Source organism: Girardinichthys multiradiatus, chromosome 20 (assembly GCF_021462225.1).
Source record: "Girardinichthys multiradiatus isolate DD_20200921_A chromosome 20, DD_fGirMul_XY1, whole genome shotgun sequence".
NCBI lineage: Eukaryota > Metazoa > Chordata > Actinopteri > Cyprinodontiformes > Goodeidae > Girardinichthys > Girardinichthys multiradiatus.
The window spans coordinates 29,216,057-29,230,204 of NC_061812.1; the positions used below are offsets into that span (position 1 = coordinate 29,216,057).

At 38.1% G+C, this 14,148-nt stretch overlaps 1 protein-coding gene across 4 annotated transcripts; it reads left to right on the top strand.

The window, feature by feature from the left end:
- The first annotated feature begins 376 nt into the window (after positions 1–376).
- larp4ab (La ribonucleoprotein 4Ab) lies at positions 377–14,093 on the top strand. 4 transcript variants are annotated; one of them, XM_047347184.1, is made up of 15 exons: positions 382–870; positions 2,742–2,880; positions 3,161–3,377; positions 3,855–3,991; positions 6,227–6,330; positions 6,576–6,686; positions 6,976–7,029; positions 8,429–8,641; positions 8,871–8,974; positions 9,354–9,584; positions 9,844–9,895; positions 10,010–10,171; positions 10,280–10,413; positions 10,506–10,683; positions 10,872–14,093. In XM_047347184.1, exons 1-15 carry the CDS (start codon positions 868–870, stop codon positions 11,238–11,240), a joined length of 2,208 nt encoding a protein of 735 aa, XP_047203140.1. In that variant the 5' UTR covers positions 382–867; the 3' UTR covers positions 11,241–14,093. The 4 variants fall into 4 exon arrangements, with proteins under 4 accessions (XP_047203141.1, XP_047203140.1, XP_047203138.1 ...); XM_047347182.1 differs by having other exon boundaries at positions 382–619; XM_047347183.1 differs by having other exon boundaries at positions 387–619; positions 10,875–14,093.
- Positions 14,094–14,148: the final 55 nt, after the last annotated feature.

Here is a 14,148-nt window from a genome sequence, read left to right on the forward strand (position 1 = left end):
GTGATACAATAATTCATACAAAAGAAGCCCCCACCAGGTAAATATTGTACAGGAAATGGACACACTTGTCAGTAAGCTTACATTTCTGAATTAAAAATGCATTTTCAATTGGTAAGTTTTTCATTAGCTGCAAGGCATAGTCATTAATTAATGTGTCAAATACATCACTCCGTGTAAGAAATCCATAATTAACTTTAAGAATTAAATTACTAAAATAAATTTTGATATTCTACCTCTTTAGGCCGCAGCTCTAAAACATTTGAGAACCGCTAGTTTAAAACTCGCTGAATGATTTAAGTTTGCTTACTAGAAACGAGGGGTAAACTTAAACTTGCCAGCTTGCCTTATCCCTGGTTTAAAACGGCTAACTTAAAAAGTTGGAGGTCGTTGTTACGTCAACACCTCTCCTACAGCGGCGAACGGCCTCGTCAGGGAGGTCACAGCCGTAGCGTTGTTTTTTGAGGTCGAGGCGGGCGGGGTGCAGCCTGTTGTTGGGTCGGACGGACGTAATCAAGCAGGCAGTCAGTCTGAAGCAGCTGTCACATGCTGCAGTTACCGCTGCGTCGCCGACAGCCAGGGATGAGGAATTGAGCCAGAATTACCTTCATTGATGATTCAGGTGGATATTTTAGTACAGATTTAGCGAAAGAGTCCGTTAGTGCTACTTACTGGTTAAAGTTGCGGTGCGCGAGGCAAACTTGAAAACTGGAGCACGCGACACGGCAGTTACAGCCGACACCGACAAAGAAACGGACTCTTAACTACTAACAAGCGTCAGGTAATTTAAATCGTTTACGGGAGAGGAAAGGGGTCGCTTTACTCCAGTCTACCGGCACTGACCAGGGTAGAAACGAAGATCGAGTTATCATGGTAAGTGTGCGGCCTCAAGGCTTTCACCTCGGCTAATGATTGCCAACCTGTCTCAGTTTCCCCTCTTCTCTGGTTCACAAAGTCGTGCTATCTGAAGGTCGTCTACACTCTGCAGCCGCATGTCTGTTTTATTAGCGGTTTTAGAAGCTGTGAGTTTAAGGCAGGAATAAACTGTTAACCTTCAAATTGCGTTTATATTAACCTGTCATACACATTAGCATAGGATAGCAAAGTAAAGTCAGGCCGGTTCCAGCTGGTCTGCTAGTAGTAAACATAAGCTAGTTAGCTTAACGCCGGTGACGCTGATGTCATAAAGTTAACTTATGGTAACATTAAAAGAAACTCTTACAAACCAAATGCATCTTTTTAAAGTATGTTCTCGTGTTTTCCAGGTTAGTTAAAGCACTTTTTTATTGTAAATAAAAAGTTGTATTTAGCAATGTGTCGCCGTTACACGTGTAGTAACTTCTGCACGTGATTTCGGGTTGAACATTAGCCGCTGTCGAAGGTCGATGGGGACGTTATCTTAAAAAGGTTATTTGTGATTGAACATGTTAATTATCGATTAGCATCAACACATGTGTTTATAACAAGCTGAAAAAAAATAATCGTTCATCATATGGATAAGTTTTAAAGGTAGCAGGAGCACGTCGGCGCCACGTGCTCCTCCCGAACCTGTCTTTTGTTTTTTTCGTTTAGGTTACTAAAAACAAAGCTGCTGGTATTTACATTGGGTTAGCATAGAAGATGGTATTACATGTAAGGTTTCGACTCGTAAATACGTTCGAGACCAAAGCATCTTCGTGTTTTTGGTTGGGTGTTTTTTAGCAGACGGTAGCACAGCGTTGTGAAAGGCGAGCTGGGTATGTAGAGGCGGATCAACTCAGAGTATTGATCCACGTGACCACAGAGGGGCGTGGAAAGAGTGAAGCAAACCAATGAAAGCTCAGGGTTGCGTGTCTTTGTAAAGCTGGATTTGCTGCTGCAGTGGCTTTATTCACTGGATTGGATGTGGTATATTTAGCGAATACGCTTGTGACGAAACGGGATTTGATAATCCAAGGTTGCTCAACTTTTTAAACCGCATTTTATTTATTTTTTTATGAAAAATTCAAGGAGGCAATGTACATCAAATGAAATACATCTATAAACTAATCTGTTGATTTTACCTTTTATATTTTGGACTGTTATTCTGCATTCAAAGTTTAACCTTTTTGAATTTGCTTTAACTTTGCAAACCACAAGCATGTTCAAACATGAATGTCTTCTGGCTGGAAAAGCTGCTAAACCTTTCCCTCGCTTTAAAGGACAAACTTATATAGCCGTTTGTTGTTTATCCAGTAATGGAAAAACATTGACAGTCACAGCGTGGTAATTAAAGAACTGCCACCCATCACTCATAAAGGCAACACTTTTATAAACTGTCATGTCAGCCAACTGCAAATAGCCCAACTAATTAAACAGCTATTGTCAGCTTGTTATATTATCAGTGTTGCTCTGTGAAGAGCAGAATGGCAAAAATGTATAAATTGCTCATAAAACACAGTTGTTAGCACTGTTGCCTTGCAGCAGGAAGGTCCTGGGTTCGACTCCCGGCCAGGGGTCTTTCTGCAAGGAATGTGTGTGTGGTGTTTGTCCTGTATGTCTCTGTGTTGCCCTGCGATGGACTGGCAACCTGTCCAGGGTGTACCCCTCCTCTCGCCCATAGACTGCTGGAGATAGGCACCAGCCCCCCCGTGACCCACTATTGAAAAAGCGGTATAGAAGATAAATAAATGAATAAAAATTTGAAAGCTACTACTGAATTTAGCTGTCTTTTATTTTTATTACATGCTACTCTGACACCTATTATGGCCATCCTTACCTTGCAGGTTACCACCAAGGGAACAAATCTTAACCCCAATGCCAAAGTATGGCAGGAGATCCCAGCCCAACAAAATGACATCCCAGAGGTATCAGAGAATTCTTCCTGGATTCCTTCCAACTCTTCCCCTGCCGAGATGAATGGTGGTATGTGTTTTGATTTATATTGTTTTGTTTTTTTGATAACACAGTATGAGCTGCTTATCTGTCTTTCGTATCAGTATGGCGCTGAAAAACGGCTTCATCGGGGTTGGACACAGCATTTGCTGATAATTATGAGTAAACACAACATATGAAGAACTGTTAACCCTTGACCTTAAGTGTCTGCGGTGAATAAAAATCGTGACTCGATCAGTAGATTATTCTGGTTTGCACACATAGCAGTCATTTTACAATGTTTCTGCTACCGTTTTCCGTTCTGTCGTAGGTTTCTCAGACGTTCTCTCTTCGGGGAGTAAAGGATACTGTATGGACTCTCCGAATAGCCCTGACGAGTACTCCACATGCGATGATGTGGAGCAACCTGACTTGGGATATATGATCTTTGATTCTGCCACAGACACTGAAGTGTCTAAGGAAGAAGTAGTGACTGAAGAGAGCTTACGGTCGTCATTAAAGAAACGACTGGAATTGTGCTTTTCTAGGTAAGTCCCACCTATTGCCTCAGTCAAGGCATGCATGTATGTGCAAATTGCTTAAAGAACAGGGAAACTAAACAGAATTACTGTGTTGTAACTGCAAGGAATTGTGTATGATCCTCAAAGGATTTAGTCTTAAGAGAAGTAATTTATCTTTTAATTCTTACTATTATTCAATTCCACTTGGATTAGTCTAGCCAATTACTCCCCAGATGTCTGTATTATAAGGTATGTTTTCCAACACAAGGTAAGTCTTGGTAGTTATAATTTAAAACGCATCTCACTAAGAAATGTATTTCATGTGATGTTGTGGAAAAAGTAATTGTAAAAAGTCATTATAAATGTATAGTTTTCCTGTGAAGTTCTGTAGTGAACGATTTGCCCATTTTACATTAGGCTGTATTTTCTTAATAATAATAATGTTAAATGTATCTAAGGGGAAATGTATGATACAAACTCAATAGAAAATGTCATATTTTTCAGGGAGAACCTTTCTAAGGATCTGTACCTGATATCCCAGATGGACAGTGATCAGTTTATTCCTGTCTGGACTGTTGCCTGCATGGAGGACATCAAAGCACTCACCACTGATATGGATCTAATTCTGGAAGTGTTGAGAGGTACTGGTGCTACTCTACTCCTTATAACTAGTATAAATTGTGCTTGTTGAAATGCTGTTATTGTATAAATGTAAAGGCTTGTTGGAGAGATGTTAAGAAACTGAGTGGAAAAACTCACTAAAAGCAGTACTAGCTGAAAAACTGCCATTATCTTTTAACTGCTGAATTCAAAAGTTGAGGAAAGAAGCGAAATTATGTATACCAACTTTTACTTTTGTTACTCTGTTAAGTAGGAGAGTCTGCATAGTATTTTAAACCACATATCAGCAACGACTTGGCACAAGAGCATAGGTAACCGACACCGACAAACAAACGAACTCTTAACTACTAATAAGCATACACCCATTTTATATGGGTATATGCATAAGACAAGATGGGTTGTAGGATGTTGCAGGGTTTAAATTAAGGCTTTATGATATTAGGAAAACAAATAACTGCAATATAATTGTTGAAAATTGTGATGACGATATTGACACTAACATTTTTCTCACCTCTCTTGCTTTTCATCACAATTTCTTCACCAATTTCTGTGAGCTAACACGTGATGTCGACTTAGATCTTTATCAAGTTTGTGCATCAAGAGCAGTAAATGTTCAACTAGCCAAATATATTATTAACATGCAAAACGTTAAAGCATGATATAATCTATATTAAAAAAAACCTATTTATTCAAAGATACTTATTTATGTCAAAATCTATAAACTGATCCATTATTTGCGGTGTGGTGAGTACATCCAGAAAAAAATATAGGCTAACCTCTTTAGCTGATAAGGCAAACACAAAAGTGTTACTTAAAATATATTAACCTATCCCAATGTGATTCGATATATTCTGCAGCTCTAGTTAAGATGTAGAATTAAGTTGCAGAAAAATACATTTAGGCTATGATGATTTCCAGGCTGTGCACCACATAGCTGTTGCTTCATCCTTTGTTTCTTGTACTGCACACATGATGCCAGCTTTTAATGACAGGGTAAACTTTAATCGCTCTAAGAGAGGGTCTGTATTTTTTGCTGACCTTTTAATAGACTGACATTTTTCTCTCCTTTTTAAAAGAGAAACTTTTCCTTTGCCTCATTATAACTCATACTCTGGTCATGTGCCATTGAACAAAAGTGGTTTGAACTCATCATGACATTGGTTGGCAAGAAACCTTATGCCCCTTTTCCATTAGTACTTACTCGAGTTGGGTCGGGTTGGCCCTACAAAGTTTGCTTTGTTTTCCATTACAATTGAATACCTTCTCAATGTGCCAGTATAGTCAATGGCAATAACGATACAAGCTAGAGGATATGTGAGGGTAAGCTAATGCTACCTAATGCTAGCTTGCTGTAATGGTCATAAACACAAAAGGCCATCATAAAATGATTTAATTGTTGAAGATTTTCGTTATTAAAATATGCTGTGACTAGTGATGTCCCTACCCAATCAGTGACCCACAGTATTCTGATGTTGCATTTTCAGCACAACCCGGCTTGCTGGGAACCACAAGTGGGTACTAAAAATAGTAACAGTTCCACATAACCTTTACTATTGGAGAAGCCTAAAAACCAAGTAGAGCCTTACTGAACTGCGCTGAGTAGGGACTAGTGGAAGAGGGGGGCTATTGGCTTTGTCAACGGATAAAATGAACCAGGGGCTTGGTGTTTTCTAGCTAGCCTTGTACCTGAGAACAGAGAAGTTGTGTGTCCTAGAGAGGAGTTTTGTATCATGACTTAAATTACACAGAATTGCCAGAAGATATGGCATATCTGCTCTGGTTTCAGCTAGTAATAAGCATACACCCATCTGTTCATAGATAACAGAATCTGTTAAGCTTCCCAACTCCCCACAACAATGGTGTCTTTATTGTTTTTTCTATTATTTGAAAAATTTTGAAGAACTGGTTTATTTTTCTGTAGCAAAAGAAACCTGAAAGTGTCCTAATTTGGTCCTAGGTCAACTTTTCATATGAAATCATGATTAGTAAACCTCAACAACACACTTTTTCTACTATTTAAATCAACTTTTTTTGGGGATGTTTTTTTATTACGTTTGGGGGAAATAAATGCGTACTTTGTCAAAAAAAAAACATAACATGTTTTCTTTGAAATGTAGAAGAAAATCTGTTTCAGCAACACAATGAGATCAGTTTATATAGTGGTTTTCACAGGTTTTTGATATGCAACTTGGTTTTTATATATTTTTTAACCTCCTTGACATAAAGCTTATGTTAGCATGTCTTTTTCTTCCCAGCTTCTCCCTTGGTGCAAGTTGATGATGCGGGTGAGAAAGTTCGACCTAACCACAGCCGCTGTATCATTATTTTAAGGGAAGTGCCCGACACTACTCCAGTTGAGGTAAAGATTAACCAATACTGCACACTAAGCAGTTTTCTGGATTACGTAAATAAACTGAATCCTGCAAAGTGCTACCAGATGATTTTACTTGTTTACAACTTGATTTAAACGTAAGTCATAGATTGCTTGCTTCATCTGCGTGTTGTGCCTTAGTCGTCTCGTCACCAAATATGCCTTAGGTTTGTGGGTTAACCAGTATTCTGAGATAGAAATTAAATCCATATTGTCTTGTTTTTTTTCCACAGGAAGTAGAGGATCTTTTCAAGAGTGAAAACTGTCCAAAGGTGTTGGGTGTTGAGTTTGCTCACAACAACAACTGGTACATAACATTTCAGTCAGATATGGATGCGCTGCAGGTATGCTTGCTTATTAACAATCATATATCAAATTTTTTTTTGCTTGACAGTTGTACTTTTTTTTATATTTCTTATGGTATAAATGGTTTGGGTTGCTAAAAATCTATATCCAGCATTCTAACAGGGTTACTGTTAAAAGCACTGGTAGTTTTTGGTTTCAGTTTTTATGCTCTTTGACTTTGTTACAACATTGTAAGGTTAGTTTAGGAGACAGAAGTTACTGAACAAAAATAAAAGCTGAATTTGCTGTTTGGTGAAAAGTTGTTCCTTTTTATTCTCTCTCATTCAGGCATACCGATATCTACGAGAGGAAGTGAAAATGTTCCAGGGGAAACCCATCATGGTAAATAACATGAATTAATTTACAATGCAAGTTCAACTTGTATTTTTAGAGGTCAGAAGCCAGTAATAAGGATTAGATGTGCTGTCACAGAAATGTCCTTGTGGGGGGGACAAATGTTTTGGAAGGCCAATCAAACTATTCTGATTTAGGGTTTTAACATGATGTGAAACTTATGCATTTTATGAATTTGCTAAATAAATTTTGCCCTGGTTCCCTCCCACCCCACACATCCACAACAAAACAAAACATTTAAATTATATTGGGTATAAAAGGTCCATTCTACAATGCTATGAACCTTTCCGTAGTTGTCACATTATAACCACAACTTTATTGTATTTCATTGGGGTTGCAGGAGATAAACCTACACAAGAAGCAACCTAATTGGTCCATCTGTCTAAAAAAATCTTTGTGTAAATCCAGCTATTCTGTGAGGGCCTTAGAGGTCTGTGAACAAATCCAAATCATGCAAATCGAGGAACACAAGAAATGTCAGGAAATCATTTGTGGAGATGTTTAAAGCGGGGTTAGATTATTAAACAATATTCCAAACTCTGAACATCTGACAGAAGGATGAAGTTGGGTAAGGAGAGCAACAATGGCAGAAGCAGCCAAGAGCTCCATGGTAATTTTGGAGAAGCTGCTGAGATCCACAGCTCATGTGGTAGAAGCTATTGATGGGATTATTATTAATCATGATCTCCATTGATTTGGCCTTTTATAGAAGGGTTAGGGGAAGAAAGCCTTAAGAGTTAATGTATGCAGCTTGCCATGATGTGGACAAGTCCAACATGAGGAAGAATGTGCTCTGGTCATAGAACTTTTATGGTCTGCATGCAAAAAGGTCCTCCTGCTTTAATTGCACCCAAAGGTGATTCTACAAAGTCTTGTACTGATGGAGCTGAATACAAATGGATGGCGCAAATTTAAGAGTTTTATTTGTAAAAAAAAAAAAAAGAAAATAAGACTTTTAAATCTTTTCCTTACACTGTATTTTTCAACATTTTGTTGCTCAGTCATACATTTCCAGTAGAAAACAGAATTTTTGGTTTTAGTTGAAAACGTTCAAGGTGTATGAATCCTTTTGCAAGGCCTCTGTATACCCCTGTGATGATCAGTATCGCGCTTGGAAGGACCCATATGCACTGTCTATGCAGGAGGATCTTTCATTTACTCTACATAAATCTTAATCTCTGCTTTACTCCCACCCTCACTCATCTTCTTCTCTTTCTTCACCCTTTCCTCCCCATACTCTCCTCCTCTCCCCCTTGTTAGCGCAGTGTTTTATGGCCTCATGACCGTGAGATTATGAGATCTGAGGGGATTGAACAATAAAGCAACAACTAATTGTCATGTGTTGCTCTTGTCTGTTAGGTAACCAAAGTATTTGTCTTCTCCGTAGGCCCGTATTAAAGCCATTAATACGTGCTTTGGAAAGAATAGCTTTCCCAGCATGGAATCAGGAGTGTACCAGCAGCACGCCCAACCTCAGGCCCAGTATGTGTCTCCGGTGTACATGCAGCAGGTGTACAGCCCCCAGCAGGAGTACCCCATTTATCCTCTGGTGTCTCCATCCTGGAGCCCTTCGATTGTGCCACACTTTGAAACGCCACTGGTGAGAACTATTCAGTTCTTTTTATGGGATTTTCAGATAAATGTTTTATTGAGCTTTAACATCAAATTCTCATTTAAAGTCAAATCAATTTCTGACCCAATTAGTGTGATAAATCATCTTTTTATTAACTAAAAGATGATTGGACCAGCAAATTAGAGGGATGTTTTTTTTTTTTTTGTGCATTATGTGGTTAAGTTTTTTATTTATTTATTTTTTACCGTTGTTGCAGGCACCCTTCCCTAATGCTGCATTCATGAATGGATACAGCAGTCCTGGGAACTACAAATCAAACTCCAGCTCCATCAGCGGCCATCGTCCTGTTGGCAGGAACAGGTACCTCCAAATTATGAGAAAAATCTCTTTCATGTCCGTTCTCGATCAAGTTTTGCTATCAAATAGACATTTTTTGACAGATGGGTTTTTGCTCTATAAGCTTCAAGCCTCACCACTTTTAGGTTTGAGCTAAATGATGACATGTTTAAGCAACAAATAGGTTTATATCTATGCTTAAACAGCTGTGTGGAATGCCCAGAGCAAAACATATAGTCTTGAAAGGTAATTTAACTGATGCACATTGCAGACAAAATTAAGTTCTGACATCAATGTCGTAACAAGTTTAAAAAACATTAGCCGACCATTTGTTCCTCTTCTGCTCATATTTGGAGTTCTCCTCCCCATACAAAAAAATTGAATGTTGTTTTCTGGGCCCTAGGAATAATGTAAAAGCTCACACTAGACCAGGAGATCCCATTTCATCTAACTTGGCTTCAGGGACTATGATGGATGGGATCTCTGGCCCCCTGGGTACTCAGGACTTCCGGGCACTAAGGACTCTGTCCAGTATTACGTCACAGTCAGCCTCTTCATCTTCCTTCAGCCTTAAAGAGACTTCTTTACTATCCTCCATATCCAGTGGAGATCAGAACGGGGTTGGACGAGAAAGGTCAGCTTAGATCTTTAATAGTAGAGCAAACGTCTAGAGGTCAGCATTTCCGACCAAAATGTAATGCAGTGAGCGTTTATGCAACTTATTAACAGTTTTCTTGTTTTTATTGTTGTCCACCACTAGAACTAGCAGGTTTTTTTACATGTAACTGAAAAAACATATGGGTTTGATTTAGTTTTACTTGCTGTACAAGACATATGGCAATTTGTATTGGTGTATTTTATTTATTTGCCTTTCTAATCTTAACCTAAAATAGGAGAAATGGGCACAGAGGCATGAGGAGGAAAAGAGAAGATGAGCAGTCCATGGTAAGCATTTCTCCCCTTTTTATTTTACTCCAAAGCATCTGTTCAGTTATCTCAATACATTGACTTGATGAATTATTTTCAAATCGTTGTTTTCTACTTTCCTAAATGAAACAGAAGCCTGTCCCTTTGATGGAGGTCAAGGCAGCCCCTCCTAATTTTGATCTGGCAGCTTCTAGTTTTCCTCCTTTGCCAGGATCTGTGGTCCCTGTTCAGGGAGAAGCCGTGACAGAGGTGCGCCTCTCTGATGTCGTCCGTGGCCTAAAGCTTCCAACCAAGGTGACTGTCCCTCTTCAAAACATTTGCACTTTGAAGAAGAATAGATGGATTTCACTGCATGATTGTACGTCATCTTTATTATTCATTTTGTCTTGAAATGTATTTCAGGCAGGAAACCAGGAAAACACCTTGGCTCAAAACACAAAAGAGCCTGAAAGTTCTGCTAGCAAAAAGGATTCTACCGCTCTACCAACTAAACCTACTGTTGTTGAGATACAAACAGCAACTCCATCAGCATCAAGGTAAATTATGCCAGTTAACAATAAAAGCACTCTATATTGAATGGAAAATAAACGTTTGGCTTCTTTTTCTTTTCTTTTTATTATATATTTAGTGGTTGTCAAACAGTAACAAAAGAAGATAAAACCGAACCAGTACCAGCTGCTGTTCAGGGAAATGTTTCTCCATCCACTGAACCCGATTCTAAAACCACTCCAGGACACACTCCCACCGTGTGCAGCAAAAGTGTTTCCACTGAAAACCCTTCATCTTCAACATCCGAACAGGAACAGGTAGGCCCTATATCCAGATGTGGCAGCCCTATTCTCTCACATGTTTCAGTCTTTGTGCAAGAGTTCTGCTTTGACCTTCCCATTTCAGCTGGGTCACACCTGAAACCCCGTGTGCATAATTTAGACTGGACTTTATGTGCTTGATCAAATTATTTTATTTTTCTTAATACTTTTCTTAATGTTCTAAGCAGGGGCCAAGAAAGCTCAGCTATGCAGAGGTTTGCCAGAGGCCGGCCAGAGACCCACCACCAGCAGAGATGCCCTCCCCTCCCCCTCCTGCCGCTTCACCTAACCACCCTCTGAAAGAGCTCAAGGTCAATAATGTCAAGGAGTCTCAGCACAACTCCAAAAAGAGTACCGAGAGAGTTGGAGATAAACCTCCTCAACAACCTTCACGTACATTCAGAGGTGCACCCGGTCACGCCAGAGCAAAGGGTTCGGGGATGAAGATCCGGGAGCATCAGAGGGGCCTTAATGCTGGCAAGCGGTTTTCCCCACAGCGGGGACCCAAACGCAGTGGCAAAGAGCAGAACATACCCCCTTCTTCACCAAAATAACTGAAATTAAAACTTTACAGACCCTATTTAAAATGTGTAAATATGTAAATACAGAAAAATATATTTCTTTTGACAGATTTTGTCAAAGAGTCATGATATCTAAAATTATTCAGAGACTTAAAGTTGATATTCCTTAAAGGAAAGTGTGTATTTCAACAGGATTCATGGCTAAGTGCTATATTACAGCCCTTAAAGGTTAAATGTGGACTTATTTTTAACTTTGATATTTAATACGGCAGTACTTCACTTACATAGAGATAAGCAATGTATTGTCACCAGAGATCATTTGTCATACTTCTCTATGTTTGTCATCTGATCTGGCAAGTTGTATATCTTACTGCAGGAGTTATGTTTTTTGCAGTCTGGTGCATTCAATCTGAGGCAACCGTTCAGATTTTCCTCTGCAGAAGAAATTATATTCATTGACTACAAAAGGCATTACAGAGGGTTTATCTGTAAAAACCTCAAAATCTGAAGACTTTAGAGATTGATTTTAAATTCACTTCACCATCAGAGATCGTGAATATCATGGATTGCAACTTTTTTAAGTTTTCACCCAAGGTTATGGAAGCTTTCATAGATGGAGGTAGGTAAGAAGAAATGGGTTGGATCTTTTTCTCCTTTGCTTTTGCTTTTTTAACTGTGTTTTAATACAGTAGCATAGTTTGTAAATATTTGAAAAAAGAAGCCACGTTTTATTTTTGTTAATTTTCAAGGTGTTATTCATCAAAGTTGTTTTTTGTTGAAACCTAGAATGTGTGATCATGTTATGGTACTTGTTGCTGAGTCCTGAGCAGATGAATAGTGAAGTTACCTTTTTAAAGTTTGAGGGTAACAATTTTAGATTATTTTGTAAAACATTTTCATTTCAGTTTCTTTCTTTTCTGATGTTTATTCTTTAGAGATGTAAATATTACTTCATATTGCTAACACTTGGAAGAGGGCCTCTGATAGAGCTGTTTTAGTGTTTCAGTAATTGTGAAACATCTACAGTATCTCTCAAAAGTGAGTACAACCCACACATTTACATCTTTTCAGGGACAACATTGAAGATATGACACTTGCAATGTTAAGTAGTCAGTAGGTTGTATAACCGTAAATTTGCCGTCTCAACAAAAATAACTCCAGTCCTGTTAAAAGTGCTGTATGGTCTGGGCCACCGTGCTGCAGCTCAGTTTCAGGGTGTTGGTTGTCTTCTTACAGCCTACGCCATCTTTATGTAGAGCAGCAATTCTTTCTTTCGGCTTCTGAGAGTTATTGGCTTAGAGATGCCATGTTGAACTTCCAGTCACCAGTGTGAGAGCAATAACACAATTTACCTCACCTGGAACCTTGTAACGCTTAGGGAGTCACATGACATCGGGGAGGGAAAATGTCTTATTGGGCACAATTGGACATTAAACGTGTGTGTTGAGTCATTTCAAGCAGACAGTAAAGTTACACTGTTGGTGGGCACTGACTGCTTGACGTGTCAGTGTTATATATTCAGTGTTGTCTGATGAGAAGATAGAATAAAATATTTACAAAAGTGTGAGGGTTTTACTTACTTTTGTGAAATAATGATATAGATATCACTTTGAACATGCATTTTGTACAAAAGCACCACGAAGCGTCAGAAATATGTAAAACTTTAGCACTTGTTTGTAGAGAGAAATGACTCAGTTCCAAATCTGATCAGGTAATTATTTTTTGAATGTATTTTTTTTTTTGTTTTTTATTTATGTTCTTTGTGAAAATACTATTTTGAGATTTCATTTTTAAATTTAAATGGTCAGTGGTAAGCTACCCTGGAAATCAAGTGTATTTATCAGACTTTCTAGCTATGGTTTGAGTTTTAGCTTTGGTTGCTGCATACATTTATTGTAACTATAAGAATGCGATAGTGTAGTATTTTCATGTTTTAACTGCAGCTTTTGTTAATCAGAATTTCATAATTCTGTTTTTGTACTATTGTTTATCAAAGGGACCTTAAGGAAAAGTTGGTTTTTAACTCAAATATTTTCTCTTCTCACTTTTAAAGTAGTTTTTTATTTTTGAACCAATTGGTGTCTTTTGAACTGTTGATGCAAATAGTTTGCAGTTGTATGATGAGATGAAAAGGTGAATGCCATCTATGGGTCTGCAACTACTGGTTAGCTTTGCCTTTTCTTTGTAGCACTGTGTTTTCTAGTCTTCTATGATTTATTAGATATTTGTGCTCAGGGTTAATGTTGTTGAGTCTAATGGGATGTCTAAGAGGTTTATCACGTGATTCAACATTTGTGGAGTCTGTGGTAATTGGTCTATTTACAGTAAAAGAGTTGGATTATGTCTTGGCAATGAATACAACAAACCTGTGGAGGTGGTCAATGAAATTAACTTCAAATGAATTTGAGTCTTGTAACGCTTAAAAATGTGGGGAGGGGGGATTGAAATGCTCCTGTTGTTGTTTTTTTTTTGTTTTTTTATGCATTTGTTGAAAATTAGGACAACATAATTGATGAAAATTAAATTTTTAGTTCTTTTTCTTGTGGATTTGTGCTCTTTACCAGTTCTATATTTCAGCAGTAAGAGCATCCTAAACACATCACGGACAGCAGGAGTAGCTGGTTCATTGTCAAATCTGAAAGGATTTGTGTTCATCTTGGGTGCTTGTATTCATTCCACCTCAAGTCTTACTTTATTGGAGTCATATTCAGGCCAGTTGAGCAGATGCATAAATCTTGTTGGTCCATTATGTCAATCAATTTTTGTCATGTTGCAAATTCCATTTATAACATTAAAGTCCTTAATTAAAAAAAAGACTAATTTTTCCACCCATTAAACACTGATTTATTATGTAAATATTGTGTAAAATTAAATATTTACAATATGTCCTTAAGCTTTGTGTGTATATTGAGTAGGGTTGTTACACAATGTAGGAAACAAA

Coding starts and splice junctions, on each gene's coding strand:
- larp4ab (XM_047347182.1), top strand. Junction 8,642..8,870: donor CACACTTTGAAACGCCACTG/GTGAGAACTATT, acceptor CCGTTGTTGCAG/GCACCCTTCCCTAATGCTGC. Junction 10,684..10,871: donor CAACATCCGAACAGGAACAG/GTAGGCCCTATA, acceptor TAATGTTCTAAG/CAGGGGCCAAGAAAGCTCAG.